The sequence below is a fragment of the Sinocyclocheilus grahami genome, unplaced genomic scaffold (genome assembly GCF_001515645.1).
Source record: "Sinocyclocheilus grahami isolate Dianchi unplaced genomic scaffold, SAMN03320097.WGS_v1.1 scaffold323.1, whole genome shotgun sequence".
Taxonomy (NCBI): domain Eukaryota; kingdom Metazoa; phylum Chordata; class Actinopteri; order Cypriniformes; family Cyprinidae; genus Sinocyclocheilus; species Sinocyclocheilus grahami.
In genome coordinates, this window is record NW_015505502.1 from 52,393 (window position 1) to 77,569 (window position 25,177).

At 38.0% G+C, this 25,177-nt stretch overlaps 1 protein-coding gene across 1 annotated transcript in view; it reads left to right on the forward strand.

Moving 5' to 3' along the window:
• The window catches only part of LOC107602261 (protein Daple), a 69,408-nt gene that overhangs the window by 1,353 nt on the left and 42,878 nt on the right, over nt 1-25,177 (forward strand). Inside the window, exons 2-4 of the mRNA XM_016294722.1 lie at nt 1,541-1,641; nt 5,686-5,794; nt 23,098-23,167. Coding sequence (XP_016150208.1) covers nt 1,541-1,641; nt 5,686-5,794; nt 23,098-23,167 — 280 coding nt within the window. The remainder of the gene's footprint in view (nt 1-1,540; nt 1,642-5,685; nt 5,795-23,097; nt 23,168-25,177) is intronic.

Genomic DNA, 25,177 nt, shown 5'->3' on the forward strand with positions numbered 1-25,177 from the left:
AATATTAGATTTTTTTTCTAAATGAGTCCCAGTTAGATGTGATTTTAAACCTGTACACACAAGAGCATAACATTAGTACTTTATGTGCACAGTACTACTTCATCCTACATGAAGAGTTTAATGACTCTTGACAGGGTTTGACGAAACCTGCGGAACTTCCTCTGACCCCCTTACCCGGACCCCTGTGTCCTGTATGGCTGTGCTTTCTTTGGCCACGGTGTTTCTAACTCATACGTCACCATCTTAACCCACATTAGACAATCATCAAAACTACCATGTTGACATGTGTGCTGTTCTATGACAAACACACACATAGTAAGGGGAGGACAGTTTAGTCTTTAGAGTTGAGCACAGACTGTTTAGTACTATTTACTTAAAGGGGTCATATGATGCGATTTCAATTTTTCCTTTCTCTTTGAAGTGTTACAAGCTCTTGGTGCATAAAGAAGATCTGTAAAGTTGCAAAGACTAAAGTCTCAAATCCAAAGAGATATTCTTTATAAAAGTTAAGAGGCAACCACGCCTACCTAAAACGCCTCGTTCTAACACGCCCCCACATGTCTACGTCACGATGTGGGAAGATTTGCATAACGCCGCCCAAATGTTCTCACAAAGAAAGAAGGCGTAACTTTTATTCTCGCTGTAGTATTGTTGCTACTGCCATGTCGTGAAGACGCGTGTGTGTTTGTGTTCTGTGTGCTTCGTTGTGAAAGTGAAACTACGTTGTTTGGCCTTCCAAAAGAGGACGATATCCGCGTCGTCATACCTAGAGCTGATCCGTGCTGGTCGCTGAGGAAATACATCAACTTCGTGCTGTGGATCGCCGGATCGGCTTTCACCATGGACGAAGCGGAGTCCAGCCCGGGGTCGTCACATGTGGTTGCACGGCCGGCCGCGCCGTTCTCAAGCCCACCGGCCTCCGCTCACTCTAGCCCGCCATGTGTTTCGTTGTGAAAGTGAAACTACTATGTTTGGCCTTCCAAAAGAGGACACGACTAGAAATTACAACTGGTTAAGTCATTATAATCCATAATTATGTCCCCACTGGATGCAACAAATGCCTCGTTTGTTTTGTTTTGGTCTCGTCGCTCCGGCCTGACAGTGCATCACAATATGGTAAGGGGCGTAACATTTCTGTCACACGCTTGAGGTATTCGGCCAATCACAATGCACTAGAAAGCTGGCCAATCAGAGCACACCTCGCTTTTCAGACCGATTAACTTTTCGACGCGTTTCAGAAAGGCAGGGCATAGAGGAGAAACAATAATGTACAGTATGTGGAAAATAATGTGTTTTTTGAACCTTAAACCACATAAACACATTTCATTACACCAAATACACAAAATAATGTTTTTTTTAGCAACCTCATATGACCCCTTTAATATTTATTAAAAACGATCTTACAAGTATCTCTGTTTAAAATTTTGTACACTGCAGTTCAGGTCTGAAACAGAAAGCATGCTTGTGTAGCTGTGCGTGCATCCTGTCATAATATTACTACCTACTAACTACATTTGATCTATTTATTTATTTTTTACAGGTCAAGACTTTTGGACCCCTTGGGTCCGTTTCAGAAGACAAGCTCTCCATGTTCATGGATTTAGTGGATGGTGTCTTCCTTCATAAGATAATGACACACATGTGAGTGACAGATGCAGAACTGTGTGTGTGTGTGTGTGTGTGTGCATGTGCGTGTGCGTGTGTGTGTGACTGTGATCTAGCAGCTGTTACAGGCCTATCTTTTTTTCATTAGAAACCACATCCTATCCTTTCCTGCTATCCAACTGTGCAGACACTTCATCACGAATCTTCACGCTCCATCAGTTTTGTTCCTCTTCCATAATTAGTGTGTTAATAAAGGGTCTTTATGTGTAACATCAATTTGCAAGCATGCAGTATGAATTTCAGCCGTGTTTTGACTGAATGTTAGGGCACAGAAGTTTCGGGTAGCAGGTGACTAGGCAGCATTGTCGTGTGTGTGTGTCGTACTAATGAACAAGGAAATCTCTTCTTTTGAGAGTATTTGCATCATGCAAAGCAGCTCATTACACATTTTGACACCTAGAGTTTGTGCATCTAGATTGAGCTTTATAAAACTACAGTTAGCGACCTCTCAGACCCGCTGCATCAGCTTTGTCCTTTAACCTACTTTTACTCAAGAAGCTTTGTCACCCTCTCTGTCTTAATCAGGGGTTTAAAAGTAGACCTCCTCAGACAAAGGAAATATTTTCTCTATAAGTGGGGGTGGGGGGCATGTCTAATGGGAGGATGACACATGTACTGTATTCGCTGTCCTCGATAGATTATTGTACCCTGGTGTCATGAGTTCTCTGTGTGTCATGTCACTTAGGGCATTGACTGCATCAGTTTCATTCCTGTAGTTGTCTTAAAGTCAACATGAAATGCTGTTTGCCATTGCAACCCATTCTGCTTCTCTAATGTGACACATTTCCTGCTGAAATCAATAAGTCCGCATGAAATCAAAGCTTATAATTTTAATGCAATATTGAAGTGTTTATTATAAATTATTTATCCATGCACTTAAAAAAAAAAAAGTAAACAATGTCCCGTCACAACAACATCTTTTGATGATTTGTCTATCGGTGCAAGGACTGGCCAATAATCCCTCACCTCCAGCAACCTGTTATTTATATGAGATTGCAACAGTTAACCTTTTTTTCAAATTTTGAGAAACCGTTTCACTTGCATATGCGTCATAATAGGGAAGAAAAGATTGATCACAATTTGAAAAGCATTCGAATGGGGTCAAGATAACCTAAAACCAGACTAATTATACCTAGTTGATTATAGTTTTGCAACCTAAAAATGACCTAGTATAATGTATATGTGAGCTTAAAAGAATAATGTTACAAGAATAATAATTCTTGTACATCGTTAGTATGAAGACTCACTTACTCAAGTGTCCAGTGTGTTTCCACTGAACCATTACAAATGAGTGGAGATGTTGAATGTTGAGGGCAATGTACACATGGCTCCTTTCTCTTTACCCACATCCATTTTTAATGTTCCAATACCCGTGTGCCTGTAGCAAACCGATAGCCTTAACAGTGTTTTTGTGCACCAGGTATGCGGTAAACACCCTCACTGTTAGTAAATGAGCTCATATGCTACCACATCCCATCTGGCAGATGTCCTCTGCATGCACCTATTGGTCTTCCCTCAACTTTTATTGAACAATCATTGTTTTTCTAACCATGCTGTCAATTGCAATGTCTATGCTCGTAAAATGGCACAAAAAGTGAAACTCAATGCAGTGTTCTTGGCTTCAGGTAATAGAAAACAGTTGAGCCAGACAGCAGAGGAAAAAAGAAAACTGACCCTGATCTTTTAAGGTTCTTTCACTTGCAAGCGGGAATTTGTGGGCCAAACTGGCAGAATTTGCATGCCATTCCCACAAAACAAATGTAAATGAGGAACGCACAAACAGAGTCTATGTAGGACCTCAGAACTGTCTGTGCCAAGACCAAGACCCACTCAGTGGCTTCAACCTTTACATCCAGTGATTAGGGATGCATCGATTAACCGCGATTTAAACTGTCACGGTTAATTAATCGTAAAGGTTCCGCTAAACCGAGTGTTTCTGTTACATGGAACGGAACTGTTGCAGCTTGTGCAAAACGAAAAAAGTTACACTAGCGGTGCACCAGCTTAAAATGGTGTGCTTATCAGAGGCACGTAGGCTACTACATGCATTAGATGAACTGTGACAGAGGGACCAAACAGCGAAGCTTTATTTCCACCAGAGAAATGCCTGTCGATAGTGTGGGACCATTTTGGGTATGCCAAGAATGACCAGGGTGTCATTTAAATATTGCTGTAAAAAAAATGCTGCTAAAGAGCGAATACATAAGGGATAATGCACGGCTTGCTGTACATTGAACGATTTTAATGCACGACGTGAAGGCAAGAACCACCTGACGTGAAGCTACAGCTCGTTAGCTCTGCATTCTGCCCACTTCAGATCAGATGAAATAGTGCGGTAAGATCACATTTATTTGAATTAATTAATTATAACATTTAGCTACTTTAATTAATTATTCGAGAGAGAGAGAGAGAGAGGTGACAGTTGCCTGTGTGAATTAGCCTACCTGCGTCTGTGCGTCTCTCCAGTAGGCTATTTAATCTATTTTATTAATAAAAGTCGCCGGGCAGCGTTCTTAATAATTCTGTGTCCTCCTGAATGTTTGTACAGGTGCGCAGCGCGATCTCCGATCTCACAAACCAAAATAATAGACATGATTTTCTCAGGCCACATGTAAAATCATATGAATTATTATAAAGATTATTAAAATGAATACATATGGATGACAGTTGATTACAATAATATTTCAATTTATTTCCATCATTAGTAACAGTTTCCCCTGTGGGACAAATAAAGTTAATATTAGTCGTATATTAATAATAGGCCACTTCATTAACATTATTTACTATCCGTGTTGTAGTATTATTCATAAGTAAAAACCAACAAGATTTTATTTTCACCATGTTTCCAAATTCTCTACCCCAGGTCCAAAAGAAATGTAAAGAAGGTACAAACTGAAAACATTAAATACTTTTGCGATCTATTTCCATTTGTTATTTTCAAAAGAGAAATACTGTCATGGATGTTTACAGAGCAGAGGTCACCTTTTTTTTAATTCCAATGGGAGAGATGGACTTTTGTTTGTCTTTTGTTTATTATAATTTTTTGCTGTATTGTTGGTTACTATGTTATTTCTGTTTCAAAAGCCAGCAATAAATAACACTTTAATATCTAAAAAGTGATTTTATATATTATTAAATGTTGGGATATGAATAAATGCATAATAATCGTCATAATCGTAAAACCGTGATTATTCCTCAGACAATAAGCGTACCAACAAAATCTATAATCGTTGCATCCCTACCAGTGATATGATAGCCTAGTTACTTGTCAAAATAACTTGGAAATTTTTTGTTGATGTAATGTATATAGTTTATTCAGAACAAAGATTTGTTTGTAATGCAAGAAAAAAAATCTATATGTAAAGTAATGCAATGTTTTTGAGGTAGGTTTTATATACACAACATTTGAAGATCAGGTCACTGTGCATTAAAATTGTAAAATTATTGATGATCAAAACTATGTATCTTATAAATAAAGTTTTCAGCATTAATGACAGATCATTCAAAATGCTTTTTGTTTTTTGGCAGATAACAACTTTAGAAACATTCCTAGACATAAGGATGCAAATATGGATTTGAATATTAGAATAAATGGACAAAAAAGTTTTAATGTTGGATTTGGAAAGAGGAATGAATGATTCCAAGTGTGGAATAAGTCATGATATATTGAATAAAAGAAAGCCAAGAAACTCAACACACAACTTTCTGTAATGTTAATCAGATAAAAAAAATATGAACCAAGATCTGTATTACTTAAAAAATTAAAGTAAAAATTAATAATAATGCAGCTCAGTTTATTCAAGTGATGGATAATGATTATTTGTAGCGCAGTTTTGGGGTGGGTTGTTTGAGTGACTAGTCAACTGGTCTTGAGGAAATCATGCATAATTGGGTTCACCAAACTAGTCAACCTCACAAATTAACTAGGTTGTGGAATGATAGTCAAACATCATGCCAAGCCTTATTAAAATGTGCTTATGTGAGATTTTCAAATGTACTCTTGTTGCTCTTGGTCCACAGAGACCCAAGCCCCATGAATCAGCGAGTCAACAAACAAATCAACAATGATGTCAACCTGAGAATACAGAACCTCAACACTGTCATCCGACACATCAAAAACTACTACCAGGTAAGATCTCTTCCTCCATGTCCGGTTGCAACAGGAAAAGTACTTCCTGACCACTAGTAGGCTTTTTTTTTTTTTTAAAGAAAGCGTTGTGCATGTGTGTGATTGTGTTTGATGCCAGACAGCAGCTGGTCTCTGCAGACACAAGGTGGTGATTCTGGTGTCGTGGGGATTAAACCTGTCTGCAGATGTGACTGGAATTGTGGGTAGCTGGGCGCCTTATTGTTTTTATCTTAATAGAAGTGTTTCTGTTACGTCAAGCCCATTTAAACTTCTGATCTTAGTTATTATGTGAAGGCAGCCAGTTAGGGATGTGAAAAATATATATATTTTCAAAATCAGCTAGTTGGTGGGTTATCTGGATGACTGGTCACTGGGTATAATCTGGCTGGTTTAGTGTCATGTCCGCCAGCCACCAATCAGAGACCTCTTTAACTAATCAGTTGGTTGTTGGACTAGTTGACCCTCATGGCTTATCCATATTACACATGTATGCATGATGATATCAGTTAAAATTTTGAAAAAAAAGTATCAATAAATATTGGATATATATTAGAAATGTAAATTTTTTACATTTATATAACTTTTGCCGTCATCCAAAGCTAAATTAAAATATATATATATGCTTTTATTTATAAAAAGTAATTTAATAACATTTTTAAATGTTATAGTTAGCAAACTTCATAATGAATATCCAGTTTCATACTGTACATTATTATGTTGTAATTCATAAATTCACTAATGGCATAAAAACTGTTTATCTTAGTAGTATTTTAATTAAATGGTGTTTTATTTTGAATTTATTTAGACCAGGGGTGTCCAAACTCGGTCCTGGAGGGCCGGTGTCCTGCAGAGTTTAGCTCCAACTTGCTTCAACACACCTGCCGGGAAGTCTCTAGTATGACTAGTAAGAGCTTGATTAGCTGGTTCAGGTGTGTTTAATTGGGGTTGGAGCTAAACTCTGCGGGACACCGGCCCTCCAGTGCCGAGCTTGGGCACCCCTGATTTAGACAAAATACTGAAGAATTTTAATATTGGCCATTTAATGAGCATAACATGAAAATAATTATTGGCTTATTTGTATCGACAGGATTTTTAATATCAGATTTTAAAATTCTTGTATACCACACTAATGTGTTTTGTGAACACATTTTTAGAAAGTATTTTAAATGGATGTTCATTGGGATAATATAGGAGTGAGAATGGTTTGCAAGACCTGAAGGTGGTCTATAAGAGGCTGAAAGTTTTTACGAGAGACTGTAGTCATAATGATGGTAATTATTGTGAAGAAAATGGGGAGACATGAAAGGACCAGGTCTTTCTCAACACGATATTAGAGAAAATGTAGCACTGACTCATAATTTCTGGTCTCACAGAAAACAGTTCTCACTCACAATTACTGCTGGAAGGAGGCTTTTATGTTGTTGCTTTTGGGAGTTGAAATCTTTTGGTTGGTTTGGTCGGTTCTAGGCAGCGTCCCACCATCTGAGTATGCGTTTGCCACATCTGACCCCCTTTTCTCTTGGCAGAGCGTCTCAGAAGCATTCCTGCTCGGACCTCACTGCTTTCCTTCCCAGCTTAGAAAAAGAAGACTGATTGTGTGTCAGTTGCTGGGAATTGTCTGGGTTTTCTACTCTTGTTTACAAATTAAAATATATTATTTCTGTAGATTGTTCTTTTTTCCAAACACATTCAAGCAAGGATGTAACCAAATATTCTGTACTGGGGTAAAAGTTTAATGCTGAGTCCTAACCAAGTGTGACACAAAATGTTGCACAGCAGTTTTGCGTGGAAAAATGACACAATGACAAAATATTTGATGTTTAATTTCCTTAGAGATTCCTTAATACTGCCCAAATCAAAAACCAAGTAATCAGCAAAATGGTCTGTTGCTTGTCGTGACTTGTTAGGACACATGGACACTTTTATTGCTTAGGACTTTGTCATGTTAAATATTGTTAGGACACTAAATATTGAGGGGGACATCTAGCCTGTATTTTTGCCCTGCCCTGCTTTTGCCATCCAACAGGTCCCTTCTTTGTCCCATTTAAATAAACACTCTGCAATAGGCAGCTGAGATATTAAAATAACCTCTTACTGATTAGTGTTATTATGTTTTATGCAATATTTTGGCAGAGTGTCCAAATGTAGAAATCACACACACAGTGCACACTCCTCCAGTGATGGAAGGCCCCCTTAACCACATATTTGGCTTGGGTGGAGCTCGTTTTTTATAGGTCACCCAATGGGCTCAGTAATAAGTAACTGAGAGGTTTGTGTTCATACAGAAGTGCCCTCACCTTGGCATAAAAAGTACTTTGACTAGACTTTAACTAGAAGAGGAGCTCTCTGTCAGATATGTTGAGTCAGCCTGGTAAAACTCAGCTTATTCATTAATGTTCTCTGCACTGAGGGGTAAATACACACTTTGGGATGTTTGTGGTGTTTGAAACTGGCCAGCAGTCTCAGTTTCCTCATGTGGCTTGTCCAAGACACACACAAAGTGCTCAGTCTCAGCCCAAGAGAAACTGTCCTATGTGACCCCGCAAATGGACTTCAGAAAGACAGCATTTGAGCATCTGATGTGGGTCAGCGCTCTGCTGAACAGAACCAGATGTGTTGTTTTATCCGGTGTTAATCGCTCCCCTGAGAGACCCACAGATGGGGGGAAGGGTCACTGTAATGTAAGAACTGAAAGCCTCAAGACCCCCTGAAATGCAGTCCTAAAGACATCAGGCTAATGGCCAAAGGAAATGCTTTTGTTACGCATTAGCTCTCTCGCTTCAAATTAGGCCTGCTTGTTTTCTTCTAATGCTTTAGGAGTTGGGTCATTAACTCTTTGTTCAATATCTTCTACTTGCATCTTTCTAGGATATAGTGGTTCCTCACAGACAACCTAGGCCCCAAGTACATAATAGTAACACACTGATAAAAAAAAAATGAGTTGTCAGCACTGAATCAGGTGACTCAATGTTATGGTTGGCTGATGTTCAATCTACTATCTGTAATTTATTCATTTATTACCCGGAGATATTATACGGTTACTAAATTGCTCAATAAGGATTTTTTAAAAGGTTCCTTTACTTTAACAAAAATTATATTATATTACAGAATTTATTTTTGTAATGTGTAAATAATAATAACAAATAAATTAAAATACTGTAAATAATAATAACAAATAAATTAAAATATACTCCTAGCAGTACTATGTGCACAAGTAATATGCATGTATCTTTTTATCAACACATTAGCATTCAGACACAATATAGCATCACTTATGCGTCTGCTATGAAAATGTGTTGCCTTATTTGACACATAATTGAAGTGCAATATTTGGCTGATAATCAAAAACAACATTTTGTAACACTTACAAACAATATAATGTAAGTTTTGATGCACCAAGCGGAGTTAAAAAGGGAATGGTTGCTTCCAAACACATTTCGTAAATACTTCTGCACCAGTTAACATGGTTGGGGGATTGACTTCTGCTACATTTTGTTATTTTTTTTAATGGGACCAATGATGCCATTGTTAAAATCATTTTAGAAAACCATAAATGAGATGATACCAACACTAGATACTAACACTAACCACACTATTGAATATCAATAATCAATGCCACATATCTATACTGTTGTATAATCGCAATCAATATTAGTGACAGTATACCATTCATGAATAGAACTAATCAATTTGTTGTCTTCCTCGTTCCATCAATTTGGATTGATTTGCAGAAATAACTGGAGCATTCTATTTGCGATCACAGAAATCGGAGATGAACTGACGTCTTCTCTTTTTGCAAAGCGTTTTCTCTCAGCCATAAACTACATTGTGTCTGAGTGTCAACAGTGGTCTCAGCCACTGTGTACAGAAATGGCCCAGAAGGTCAGTGAGATAAGCAGGTGGCCGTAGACTGGTCTTGTATGCTTGTGTGAGCAAGTCGAACAATGTCATACATTTCTAAAAGGATCTATAAACTGGAAAATGGTTGTTGACATGAGGGGTAAAATAACACATTTTCTGAGCATGTTCATGCGGCAGCACCACAGGAAGTGAGTGTTATAAAGGAAGATGCATATGATTTTAGTGATTAATTAGTGGTGTTTGCTAAGGCAAGTCTTGCTATTACTACTGCTTGTACTGTTTCAACACCCTTAAGCCTAAGTATTAAAATTGTGTTCCACCCTGTTTGTGCTACGAACATGAATGATTGTTAAAATCATGAGGCTTATTAAGGAGAGGTGTGCATACTTTGCTTAGCCCTAAGACTTAGATTTTTTGCCTGGCGCCCAATCATATTTGCAACCAAATCCCTTAGACTTCTATTGAATATGAACTGAGCCATGGCAGAACCAGTTGGATTCGAGAGTGGAGAGTAGGAAGTTTTCCAAGCTTCTAGACTGTTTTTGTAGTCACACGAGGTAAGTAATCTGCTAAATCACTGTTTGCTTCTCAAGTCAGTGGAAATGCAGGTTCACTTTCAAATCACCCTAACCAGGAACTGACACCAGCACCATTTTGGTGGAAAAGCAGTGTCAGAAAATTTTAGCAATAGATTAGTCCCTGGCAACCACCCAACAGACCCAGGCGCTGCGGCACCAAATTTTGCACAAGTTGGTGTAACTCATTTATCTGAGAAGCAGTATTGTAAACCAGATTTAACTAGATTGTGGGAATAATTAAAGATGGTCTTAATTGGTTATTTTTGGATAAACATAATGGCATGTGATCACTCTGTTTCTGGTGCATGGACTACTGCAGCCTGGGTAGATCAAAAACAACATCCTCTTAAGTCTGGATCCCACAGATCAATGATAGGCACTTGAAGGTTTCTAATGACTTGTGATCTGGACTCTGTAAATATTTGCACATGAGACGAATGTCTGTCTCACGTTTGGTTATGAAAGAGATTCCAGATTACACATCTCCAGTGCTGAATGCCAAAATGATACATTCTCTCATCTTAGCCTAGATTTAGGTTTAAGCTTAAACCCTAACACTGAGTCATTTAATCTACATGGACCAGATTTGCTCCAGTTTCATCAAGGTATTGAGAATGTATAATAATCCGTTCGGACTGCAGATTGGAGTTCACAGTCCCAGTGTCATCTCTCCCTGTCAACCCCACACATTCTGCTCTCCCCTCACCCAATTAGACTAGCTCTAAAATGACTCTGTGTTTGCTAACCAGAAAGCGTCCCACCGCAGAGATCAGGGCTACAGACAGTGGGAACAATGGATCTCTGGGGGAGGGGGGGGGGGTAGTATGTTGGTTCCTCCCTGCCTATTGTCTGGAGAGCAAGTCGTTGTGAGCATGAGCTCCTGTAAGCCGACTCGTCTCAGAGTTGGAACATGAGATATGTGGCCTTGCCGGTCCCCTGATCTGCCCAGGGCCTATTAATAATGAACCGCAGTGGACCTGCAACAACGCATAACATCATGTCTGGACATCCAGCCAAAGCTGTTTTCTTTTAGAGTTTGGATATAATTGCACTCAATATGGTTCATTTGAAAACATGTTTGTCTCAGACAATGATGTGCCAACTGTCCTGAATTAGATTTGAGGGTTGCCCCCTTCACCCGCTCTTTTCAGCTAGTCTGACAGTCTGAGAGTTCCCCACTGGTCTATAAGTGGCTGCGTTCCTCAGTTCCACATGCAATATTGTAAAAGCAAAACCCCTTCTTCACTGTTGCCACATGTACAATCTGCACAGTTTGATTCAGTTCACTGTTGTAGCTGTCTCAGAGGATGTGGTTAAGACTCATTCGTAGATTAAGTGAATAACCCTCACGCAAGCCCTGTAAACGAGGACAGTCTTGTGTTGAGTTGGCGTCCCTCACACGCTTGGCGGGTTTTTTCAGGTTTCTCTTCACCACGGCTCTGAAAGAAGGGAGGTGTCTCTTTGAGCTAGCCTGCTAGCTCTTTGTTCTACTGTTTGCTCGCGTACAGTGGCCGTTCCCAGAGGTGTACAGTTTCCCTTTTGCCATATGCCCGAGCAGCCCTAAGCATGGGCTCTCCTCGAACATTCATTCTGGCCTTACACTTTTTAATTTCTGCATGATGTGTTTCACTTCAGCATTTTACGCAGACACACACACACACACACACACACACACACACACACTCTCAGAAAAAAAGGTACAAAAGCTGTCTCTGGGGCAGTACCTTTTCAAAAGGCACACCTTTGTACCTAAACAGTCCATATTGGTACCTTAAAGGTACATATTAGTACCTAAAAGGCACTGCCCCAGTGACAGCTTTTGTACCTTTTTTCTGAGAGTGCATGAACATACACTCTCTCTTGTTCATTACCTTTATATAAGGCATGTGTGTTTGTCGCTGAACACAGGAAACCCCCTCCAGAGACCGGCTGCTGTGGGAAACCCAAAAACAAAGCCACCTGTTTAAAGCTGGCTTTTTTTCTTTATCTCATTCTTTTACTCTCATACCCTCTTCGTCCCATATTCTCTGCCTCTCTCTTTCTCATCTCTGCCTGCACTGAACAGTTACAAGATACAAAGTATAGACTTTGTCTACACAATAGTGACAGTCACTTGTCCAATTGCTTGCCAATGGATTTCCAAGCTAGTAGAGAGGAAAATTTGCCACAGCAGACATTGGCACAGCATGTTTTCATGTGTTTAGTGAGATCATAAGTTCGCTCACTGTGCAAAATAATGCAGACTAGGCTCAGGAAAGGCTGTAATGTAAAATCTTAATGAGGTAACCCAGGCAAATAGTCGCGATTATGCTGCCTTCTAGTCCTGGGAATTTCCTACTAAATTATTTCTTGTAAAAAAAAGAAATTCTTGTATTTTAGTGCTAATGCAACAAAATTAAGAGCAAAGGATGGATATTACATTGTGTTCTGACCAGTTTGCTTGTCTACATTGAACGCAAAAATGGGTCATGATGCAATTGCAGTTTACAGCCAGTCAAAATATATACCTTCATTGCAATGCTCTACACAGTTTAAAATGTACTTTGCATTTCATTACCTCGGTAATGCTTCACTACACAGCATGCTATTTATGGTTTTCCTGGTGCAACTTGAGTGTTGTCGCAGTCACGGAAGGCCAAACTCCTGGAAGATGGAAGATATGTATTAGGATGTCTGATGTTAGGTTTGTAATTGAAGCTTTGTCTGTTTATGTTATCATTCACATGCTGTCTCAGAGAAAAATGCAAAATGTAGTTATGTGACAAACTTGTTGCCTCATAAACTGGCTAAATGAGTAGTATTTTCTTCGAATTTCTCTCATTGTACAGAAAAGTTAATCATTCTGAAGAGACAACAACCCTAAGTTTTGAACCCTACTTTTTTGTTGCTGATACACATTATTCGTCATCATCCTATTGTTGTTTATGGACATAGTGCTCATTTTCTATAATGCTTTTTTTTTTTTTTTTTTTTTCATAAATGAGGTCATGGCTGAGTCTGTATTGTTTTAAGGGAGATCTGTGTGTCTGTTTCTCTACTTGGCCCTTTTTCTTTGCTCCAGATAACTCCAGACTGAAGGTTTCTCTATTTATTAGCTGCCATATGGAGCTTTCCACGTGTCTTTGATGGACATCTGTTGCTTCCAAATGTGACACATGTAGCAAACATCTCCTCTGTGGGCCTCTGGTCAAAGATCAAGCTGTCTTTAAAAGGTAATGATTGAAGCCCTCCTAACCAAGATCATCTTGGTCAAGCCAATAAGTCTCTTTCTCCACCGCTGGGGTGTATTGTTTGTCTAGGCTTCTTGGAGACAGAGATCCCAGCATCTGAATATCTACACAGATTTGGTCCAGCTGCTGTGGTGGTCACTCTACCTCTGTGGAATGGGACAGAAGTGGGGGGAGGTTCCACTAGGCTGCTTTTATTTAATGGAGAATTGGGGGAAAGAGGGAGGTGGTGTGGCACTCTAGGTAAATTAGAGTTGCCAGGGAGTCTGGAATGCCTCTCTCTCCCCTTCTGCCCTTGCTGCTGCCCTCAGAGTCAATAGGAAGTGAAAGCTGGTGTGTCTACATACATATTGAGCCTAAGGTTTCCATTTCTAAGTTTTCATGAGTTTAAAAAGTTACCTCTACAACTTCCTGAATACATCATGTATACTTTATGCTTTGCTGTTCTTTGTGATCTTACAGTGCTTTATGGAGGTATCACAAAGGCAAAGATTTCTGATAACAGGAAGTGGCGAAATGATCTCTGACTGGTGTGTCACGTGACAGCAGTGCTCACCTGGGCTCTTTGTGTTGAGTTTGCTCACTTGTTAGCAGCTGATATTTATGCTCCTCTGTTTGGACACTAGTTGACGTCTAGGTCTTTATGTGGTTTCCAGCTTTTATGACTACCCACATTCTTACAATAGACGTTTGAATGGGGACTCGGATTGCATATCCTACATCAAAAACAATATGACTGGCGATTATCTATATTGTGTTGGAGGGGAAAAAAAGAAGAACCAAAGGTTCAGATCTAAACATGGAGGACAACAGAATTCCTTTGAAATATCCTTTAGAGGGATGCATAAAATATTGGTTATTGGCCAATGTTAAATTAATTAAAAATGAAACTTTACAAACTAAAATTAGTCATTTAAATGCTACAATTTAATTTTGGCATCACAGCGTTATAATATACTGAATGAAATATGGATATTGATTTTGAGATTCGCTAAAGATTACATTTAACACTATATTATTAAATTTGGCATGAAATGAAAATTCACCCTATCTTTTTGTAGATGCTTATTATGAATCTTATTGTTAATGATTCATCCATGTATATGATAAAAAATGTTTAACCTTTGTAATCAGGGTTTGAAATTAACTTTTTCACTCACCAGCCAATTTGGCTACTAAATTTTTAAGTTACCGGCCATTCATAATTTCTACTAGCCAAAAAAATTTAACAAATAAATAATGAAAAAAAAAAAAGCCAGAGGTAAGCCAACAGTTTGAGGCTGTCCACACAGGATGCGACAAAGTGACCATTGCAAATCATTTGTACTTTGTCAAACAGTAGGCCTACGTCATAAATAGAACGAGGCATCAGTTTACTGTCGGGGATTTGTCGTGCTGTGCTGTGCTGTGCCACGCCTCATCCAGTGTAGGCCGCATCACAGATTATAATGGGTTCTATAGTATTTTGTCGCATCTGGTGTAGACACGGTGCGAGTCTTCAGGCATTTTTTTTATTTTCGTTATTGCTTCAATGCAAAGGAAACCAGTGCGCCCGCCATGCCATTTATTTGTTGCGTAGTGATGGGTACAGGGCTGGACTGGGGTTAAAATTTGGCCCTGGACAATCCAGCCTATCCGGCTCTCAAGTTCCTAAAAAAAAAAATCTTATCGATAATTGCCTTTAAAAACATCGCGATATCCGATAATATCGTCTACGTAAGCCCCACCTCCACCACGCCCCGCCCCCGCCGAGACATGCACCATAAACACACACCATGTTCAGTTTGGTCTTAATTATTGCCACAAAGTTTGATTTTACTTTTCTTAACAGAAAACATTAGCTTTGCTGTTATTTTGGTGTTGCTAATAATTTCCACTCTGTTCTTATCAAATCTGTGTTTGAAATGAATTTCGTTTTGTGAGGAGAACTGTTGTGGAAAAATAATAAAACCCAGTTTTAAGTTCATCAAGGTGAAGTTGGACAATCTGGCGGTGATTGTAAGAATGCTAAATGCATGTTGATGTCATATAATATTGTCTTGAATAAAATATGCCTATTTTCCGATGTTTCTCTTTCTTTTTGGCATTATCGCCTATGTAGACATTTCATGATGGTAAGTTTAATTTCCTTAATTATAACAATTGCAGCGTTGTTTTTAAACTTGTAGTCAAGCTATAACATATTTGATATTTATCACGTATGACTAAAATCATGCAGGGATTAAAAATGAATTCCGAGCAAAAACGTTAAGCTTTTTTTTTTCTTTCTTTCTGGTAGCCTACTAGTTCGGAGGTCTCTTTTGGCCCGTTTTTAACTAAATAAAAATAACTGCTTTATTTATTTATTTATAAGCAGTGTAATTTAAATTTCATTTTTGTATTGTAATTTTTATACGTTTTATTTTATTAATCAGAAAACAACGCCCACAAAATAATATTCAGTGTTGGGCTGCCGAATCTCCGAACGCATGCATGTTGAGGGGCAAGCTGAGAGATAGTACTATAATGCCTTCAGCCGTTTGCTACAAAACTTTATAGTTTTCTTGCAAATGAATTAAGAATTTATAGTGCTATATCTCAGCTTAATTAAACATAATTATATTGTATACACTGTATAAAAAAATCTGTAAAAAATATTGCACTGAAATGTGCGCTGATAGTGCATATTTTAATTATACCGGTCATGTTTGTGGTTTTTCATCATTATGCAGTCTGTTTAAATAAATATTCAGAAACACAGCCAGTGCTACTTTTTGTATTTTTTCTTTTTAACTTTTATTAAACTGCATATCAAAATAGAATAGGCCTATACCCTAAATAAGGATAAATTATATTGGAACAAATCTCCAAAATAATCGCAAACACAGATGCACATTGCCATTACAGTAGTCAGTGCCGAACAACAGGCAAATAAAATATAAAATTAGGTTACAAAAGTGATTCAGTCAAGATCAGTGAGGGATTTTCTTTTCTTTCGTTCTTTAAATTAACATTAATGACTGGCGGCAGCAGCTGCTGTCAATGCACGGATCCAATACACCCTTGTTTTCTTTCTCCGCTCTTTACGTTCACTTAAGACATAACCGATTGTATTTGGGGGATATTTTGATATAATTTTGTGTGTATTTGTCCATTCGAAATGTGTAAGAACGCGAGAAAGAGCGCTCAGTCCAGTGTTCGCGTATATAAGAGCAAAAACTTTTGTGCGTGCGTGCAGCACAGAAAACAGCGCGCGAGTGCAGAAGTGAGTTCTATTTCGTCTTCTTGCAGTTGAATCTTTTGAAATCACAATAAAAGCGCATACAGAAATCGAGAAGCCGAATCTAAATGTATAATTTTATAACAAGTAATTTGATTCCTGACCTTATGCATCTGATCTGATTTCCGAAATTGGAATAGCTTTTCGATGCCCGACCCTCCTACTAAATTATTTAATTCTTGCATGCAAAAAGACCTGTATGGTGACTGGGGCTATGTAAAATATTTTTTATAACTTACTAGGTTTATTAATTTGTCATTTTTTCCTGATAATGTCGATAATCGTCTGTTACCTGACTGTTGGCATCGACATCGCGATACTTACGAGACCTCGACGATATACGATAATATCGTCATATCGCCCAGCCCTAGTGTGTGTTGAAGAACAGAACTGTAGTCAGCATGTGGTTTACTCCACACTAGAGTGAATATAGAACACTGGGTCATGGAGTAGAGACAGAAATGGGGCCACACATTTGGTGAAATTGACCTTTACTTTCAATAACACAAACGGGTATAAACAGTCATAGACACTTTCTATATGAGCGAGTTCACACAGCCCAAGGTGAACATGTGGCGTGACTTGGTCTGGTGAATTAGATATTGATTATTTGTTGGTTTCTCCATTGCATATTCAGTGAAGAACCCTCAGGCACAACTGCAATATGGGTCACTGTAACATAGGAGACCTCATCTGAGAGGACCACCATGGCCATTGATCAGCCCCTTTTTGATACCAGTATACTTGTGGCAATTATGACTATGGGAGACGTTTGCCTTACTTTTCTCCAATGTAAAATTACACTTTTTCCCACTTTCTAAGTCACATTTACTGAAAACAAAACTTTTAATACAAAACCATAACATATCTGTGCAGACAGTCATTTTAATAAACCATTAAAATATTGTATTAAAAAATAAACAGCTTTCAGATACACTGAAAACTCATAATACACTTTATTTAAAACAATAGGATTAAATTCAATGAAAAAAATGTTATCAGTCAAATCCAACAGATTATTTATAATATTAGCATGGGTATCACTTAATTTTTTTAAAAAATATCATGTTTATCGCTAACACCTGTATATTGCGACACCCCTAGTTTGCATATAAAATAACACACAAATCGAATGTAAACAAATACAAATTTCAATGTAAATTTCTTTTAATTTAAAAATTATGAAACCCCTTCAAAAGCACCCAACTGGTATTCCTTAAACTGAGTGTAATAACATTGCGATTATTATTGAATGGTTGCACTATTATGCTGGATTTGTTCAGATTTTCAAAATAAATAAAACCTTTTCAATCTGAAAACAAGTTTAGTGAAATAAGCCTTCTGTGTAAGTTTGTTTATTGTCCAGTAGCAGGGACCGTCACTACAATTCTCTGGTTTCTCGTGTGAAGTACTCTTGTGTTTCCTCATTCCTGTATCTGTGATGGCTGCAGTCTCAGAATGGAACACAATGGCACTCAATACTCCTTTTACTCACTTTTTTTTATATTCATCCGAGCTTGGCCTATTCTAGTCATGTTTGCATTGTGCTAAACATGAACGGTCATTTTGCTTTGAATTTCTACCCATCATTCCAAGTATTTCCTTGAATTTGTAAACCAAAATAACATCCTCACAGGGCGCAAATACATACTCGGTGACCCTGACCAGTTTAGAGGACTGGACTTTCTGAGACCATTTTGGTTTCTAGTATTGCCTAATTTGGCAGATGAGAATCTGTTGATGAAGCTGGATGTTTTTTGAGGCACTTTTTGAGGAAAAGTGTGATTGGCAGTAGTGTGTTGATGCCAGAGCTCCATCACTGCTGTGCTATTGATTAATACTACTGAAGAGGAGTCCAGCCCTTTTCTCCCTCCATCCTTTCATCTCAGATGAAGAGCTCTCTTTAGCTTCTTTTATTTGTCAATTTCTCTTTCTCCTCCTGGAACGAGTCCTTTAAAGAAGTGCACTAAACGTCAAATATTTTTGATAATTACTGTAAAATATTGTGTTTTTTTTAATGAAGTTTCTTATGCACAGCAAGGCAACCTTTATTTTATTTAATCAAACACAGGAAAAACTGTAATATTGTGATATATTATTATTTAAAACAACTTTTTAATAAAGCTGTTTTTTAGCAGCTATTACTCGAGTCTTCAGTGTCACACGATCCTTCAGAAATCATTCTAATATGCTGATTTGCTGATCAAGAAACATTTCTTATTATCACAGAATAGAATAGAATAGAAAGTTTAGAACAGCATTTATATGAAATTGAATTTTTTTATAACTCTGAAAATGTCACATAACATAACTGCATTCGCAACACAAATTTTACATTTTAAGCAAGAAGTAATGTAGGGTGAGACTTGGTTTTATCAATCAGGATGTGATTAGAGGGAATCATCTTAGGTTATGATATAATTGGTTAATTTTATTGTTTCCAGCCCATACAGCTTTGGTTAGGTGAGCAGACATGTGGGAAAAGTTACATTTTGTTAACTAATAATTATTTAAATTTTTCTGTAAAATAACATGCACTGATGAAACATGGACAATCAGAGCAGGAACGTTTATGAAGAAAGTAAATGAGGTTAATTTTGTTGTTTTTAATATCAGTTTAGACTGATTAGTGTCAAAAGAGTTCTGAATGCCAACTCACACTCCCAGTATATAGATAATGATCGTGTGTTGACCGCACTGGCATGTAATCCTGAACCCAGCAGGGGTTGGGCAGATACCAGTGTGTACCTCCGTGAAAACAGGACACGTGTTCAGGCATTGTTCCACACAGCAACAGAGGAAATTAACTCTTTCTATGAAACTTTCCAACTATTCTCACCCAGTTGCACAATGACTTCATGAAGACATATGCCAAACCACCATTTTTTGTGGATGTTCCAGAGGCGTAACAAATTATGAAGGTGCTGAGGTTATCTTTCTTGCGCTGATTTTACAGTGGAAAATGCCGTTTGAATACTGAGTGAAGTTTAGGAGGCCGGCAAAACCAACACTCCCATATTTCCTCTGTGTGAAATCATAATTGGCTCTTTTTGCTTTGAGTTTCCTCCATTTTATATAATTTTTGTGTTCCTTTTAACAGTCATTTTGTTTTCAAAGGGCTTTTGAGAGAATATGTGAGGTTAGTATTTTAACAAACACCTAGTCGGCCTTGTGATATGGATACATGCCCATCAATAATTTACTTCAGGCAGGTAATTTTCAATAATGATGCAATTGCAGGTCCAGGCCGGTGTCGTCTTGTTATTATCTGCTATGATGAAAGGTTATCTTTGTGGTGATATTACATTTACAGTTCTTCCCTGTTTTGTTGTGTGTATTTGCAGTAGTTTCTACAGTCGTAATGTATCTGAAATGGTGTAGGCACCTTAAGTTCCCTAATCCCGTCTCTGTCAGGCAAGAAGTGTTAACTGATCCTTCATAGTTTTTTTCCCATCCTCAGCTGTTAGTTGAAACCAGATACTAACTCTGGCACGAAAGCCTCCTCGTCTTGCATATGACTCAAATCTAGTAATTGGCCTGCTTGAATTTAGCAGCGTAGAAATGATCAGGTTAACTGGCAATTAAAGAATGAGGTGTTTATGGAGAGAAAGCTTAACGGGACACAACTTTACACACCCCATCGCAGTGCAGCTGTCGAATCAAACACCGTAAAGAGCATTTTTTTCCCTTCTCAGGTTGAAACGTGCTTCTTTATGTAATTATACACACCAGACTGGCTGTCAGTCAAAAACACTCAAGTTTCATCCCAGAGTGCTTAGCTTGTTCTGTTGTGCATAGTTATCGCAGAAGTGGTCTTACATCAGTGGTCCTGAAAATACAGGAACGACAAGACTACTCAAGTGGATTTTAAGGGTTGTCTTGCATTCAGGGAAAAGAAATAAACATTAGGGTTTTTTTACAGGTTGATATGCAGAGAGCAGAGTCTCGGATGTAAAGGTGATGTATAAATGCATTGCAATACAATAGACTTGGACTAGAGTGAATTTCTGAAAAGAGTAGTTCACCAAAAAAAGAAAACTCAGATGCTTATGCAGTTATGCTATTACAAAGCCGTATGACTTTGTTTCTTTTGTGGACAATAAAAGGAGAAGTTTAGCAGAATGTTGATGCTCTTTTTTCCAAACAGTGTTTAGTCTATTGTGTCCATGGCTCTCAAACTCTTCAAAGGACAAAGCAAATGCTAAAATGTAAAAATAGTCCATACGTCTACAGGTGCGTCACATTTACTGTGGTTCAGTGTAGTTCCACAGGCAAAATTCATTTCAAGCCATTTTAAATTGATTTAATAATCTGGAATTTGATCTGGAGTTTCATGTTAGGGTAATAGATTTCCACATGCAGATTTTGCAATGGGTTAAAGGTGGTCTTGAACAGAAAGTTGCTTGGTTTGAAAGTAATTTCTATGTGTCAATATGTAAGACTTTTTTGCCCTCAAAATTTTGCTGAAAGTAAATGACAGCCAATTTCAACAACATTGCGTTAATATGACCACACTTTATGGATGATACAATGGTACAAAATTGTTTTTGGTCAACAAATTTTTAAAAATATATTTGTATAATTTGATATTGGATATATTTATTGGCCAGTATTTCATATTTAATTGTACTGTACATGCTCGTATATCCCATTTTTTGTGTTTTTTTAGATTACATTTGCCATCACCGATCATCTAAATCTCAATAAGTTAATAGTTCATATTAATTTTAATATAATATTCACATATTAACACTAATGATTTAATATTGCCAATGACATCTGGAATAAAATGGAATTTAAGTCAAGTTTCTCTGAAAATTCCTCCATCATAGCTTTACAAATACCATTTCTGCTTGCATATATTTAAATGAAGCATTTAAATGAAAATTAAAAATGATGATGTCAATAATGTCAGAATCAATTAGTTCTCGTGTCATGTGTCTCATAACAATTCAAAGAGTTTGTCAGCCTATTAACTGGTTTATCACTAGAAAACATTCAAATTGATGCATTGAAAGTCCTTTGGCTACGGTGCTCTAAATACTAATGGACAAAGTAGAAGATAAAGTAGAGTTTTGGGTTCGTTACTTATGAAGTATGCTCAGTGTTTGTGAATGAGCATGCTTGAGAAGGACAGCAGTAAAGAAAGAAATGCTCGCAGGCCTCTGTTTTGACAAAGGCAGTGTAGTCTGGCCCCGGCCTCAGCTGGGCCGCCTCTATTATACTGGATGAGGGTCACATCTCTGTTGGTCTCTCTCTACACACAAAGACCTCCCCTGGGAGTCACTCTTCTGAGATGGAGATGGAGTTGTCAGTAGGGGGTCCGGGCCTGTTGATGTCAACTGGGATAGCACATTTTCTAATTAGCTGTGTAGCCATGCACTTGGGTGAGAGTGTGTGTCCATTTGCTTACAGCATGCCTTTGAAGCTGCGGATGTGCAGAACTACATATTTTGAAGATTGACTAGTCAGCGGGCTGCCTGTCTAATCAGGCTGGTTTATGCAAGATGTGTTTTTCCATTCAAAAACAGCCATGAACCACAATGGAATGGAAAGAAAAAAGACTCTACATGTGTTTTTAAAACTTGGACTATTTTTAGTGATAGAGGGATAGTAGGAAAATGTATTTAATATACAAGTAATGTAATGTGTAAAATAAAATGTAATGTTTTATGCGAAGAAAAAAAGTCTATGTACATATATGGATTCCCCTCATGATTTGTGGGAAAGCATGGTTGAACTTTTAGAAATGATTCTGAAAAATAGTTTCTTGTCAGTTGCACAAAAACAATAAATCAGGTATGTAATTCTGTCACTGATTCAGTGCTCTTATCTAAGTGTTTTGGAATGAAGGGTTTGGTCAATTGGATCTGTTTGGTCTTGTCCTTTTGTGTACTTTGCAGAGCTTAGTTACCCTGGAGGCCATTGTGCCTGAAGTAATTTCATTTGTACATGGGCATACGTGCAGCCCTGCATATCTAGACATTTATTCCCTCAGGTCTGGATGGCACTTTTTTTCTTATGAAGGTTTTTTTTTTTTTTTTAAATATTGTCTAGCTCATATTTTGCCCATATGCCGGAATTTGATGTTCCCCACCCAAGACATTCCTCGTCTGGGGCCGCTAATGTTTCCCATTTCCAGTATGATTTCCTGCCTGTCTGTTGGTTAGTAGAAGTTTCCTGTTCCCACGTTACCAGTGACCCTGTTTTAGTTTCTCGCCCCAAATATTGACACCCGTCCATCTCTCAGGATGGCTGCCATCTTGAACTTCTCCTACTTCGCCCCTCACTGTTGTCCTTTTACATAGGTCAAATGTTTAAGGTGCCATCACAGTGTTCTACCTGTTTACAATGAGAATGTTTTCTTTTTTCTCTCAGGAGCATCTTCAGCAGCTCATCCTCATGAACCTGCCCAATGTGCTGGCCATCGCCAAGGACCCATTATCAGGTATCGCTCATTCATAATATTGTAAATAAGCCACTCGATCATTCTACAAAACAGGTGTCTTTCCAGTATTTTAAGTGAATTTTTTAATTCTATCGGACATATGTGTTAATAAAATGCATTGTGCCATTTCAAGCTAAATTAGAACATATGTTAAAATAAAACATGCATATAAAATTAAACTGGAATATATGTTAGGATACCTTTACTGTAAATACCTTCATAAAGCTAACATGATTAATGGTAACTGGGTTGATGGCTTTACAGTTTAATTGGAAATTAAAAGATCAGAGTCGTAAAATATATTTCAATCATGACAACTCTAGGAGCATTTTAGCATGGTGATGGATATGACAATGTTAATGTATTTGGTCTTGGCGGAATAGATCTGCTACACTGCTGCTGAATTGCTGCTGCTGTTGGTTATTGCTGTAGTTGTAGATTATTGCTGCTGCTGCAAGCAAGTACAGGAACGTGCTACTGCCAATGCATATGGCGATACAGTGCCATGAGTATTTAAGACATACTGCTGCTGCACAAAAGGCATATAAAATAACCCCGTAGCAGATCTATACAGGTGGAGCTGGGGAAGGTGTAGGGTTTCAGAGAACTCTGAAAGCACGCTGCAGAAATCTCAAGTGAATGCTAGCCAGCCATATAAATGCAAGGCAGTAAGCTCATTGGCTGCATATGCAGCATGAACCAATCAGCTTGTGCCAAGTCGTTTAATTCTCTGAATATCATCAGTTACGTTAACACCCCGTCAGAATGTGCCATCTAGAGTCTAACTATATATTTATGTTTGTAAAAGGTTATTTTTAGAAAGATGCTGGTGTTTCTACAAAATCCAGTTTTCAGTTGTTTATTTAAAAAAAATCATGGTAACAGAGTTGACATTTTAAGATTATTCCCTTCTGAAAAACCTAACAAGACATATGATAAAGGGATACAAATTTATATACTTAACTTGATATACTTTAACTTGTCCTTGAAGTGTTTACTCATTGAAAAGGTGATGGTGCCTTTTATTAAATAGTTCACTAATTTTAAAGGGGGGGAGGGGGGTGTGTGATGGTAACAGAATAAACTGGGGACAGAATATCACAAGAAAATAAACAATTTTAGTTTCATATATCTTGTTTTCATCAAAAGTGCAATAAGAAATTGAAAATGGAAAAAGTACAATATAGTAAAAGTTGGCATGAGCTAATTCATTAAAGGGGTCATATGATGCTTTTTTAAAGATCATTATTTTGTGTATTTGTTGTAACAGAATATGTTGACATGCTTTAATGTTCAAAAAACACATTATTTTTCAAATACTGTACATTATTGTAGGTTCTCTGTGCCCCGCCTCTCTCAAACGCTTAGTTTTCTACAAAGTCCCTCCTTCCGACAAGCGCAGTCTGCTCTGATTGGCCAGCTGACCCAGTGCATTGTGATTGGCCGAACACCGCAAGCACTCGTCGGAAATGTAACGCCCCTTACCATCTAATCGCAGCTTCAGCTTTCAAAATAAATGTAAAGACCAACAGATTCGCGTGACAGACATAGAAGCCACGGTTAAGACAGCTGACTCCACTGTGATGTGACCCCCCCCCCCCCCTCTCTCTCTCTCTCTCGCTCGCTCGCGCACACACACACACACGATGTGCAAAACTCCGCATTTGGTATAATAGCAAATACTTAAACTAATAACAAAACAGTAGCTGATTCAGAAGCGCCAGATTGGCATAGCAAAGTCAGAATTACCTCCTCTCTTAGGTGCACGAAACGGTCATCCATAAAATGCATTGCTGTTCTGTTGTAAGTAATCTTAAATATTCCTAAATGCATCTCCTTTCGGAAGGCCAAATAAAGTGCTTCTGCTTTCGCCTAGAAACACACAGCGTCTCCCTGACATGGCTGCTTCAACATTAACTGCGGTTACTGAAACCACGCCGCCTTTCTTTGCGTGCACATTTGGGCGGCATTACGCAAATATTTCCACATAGTGAGGTAGATATGTGGGGG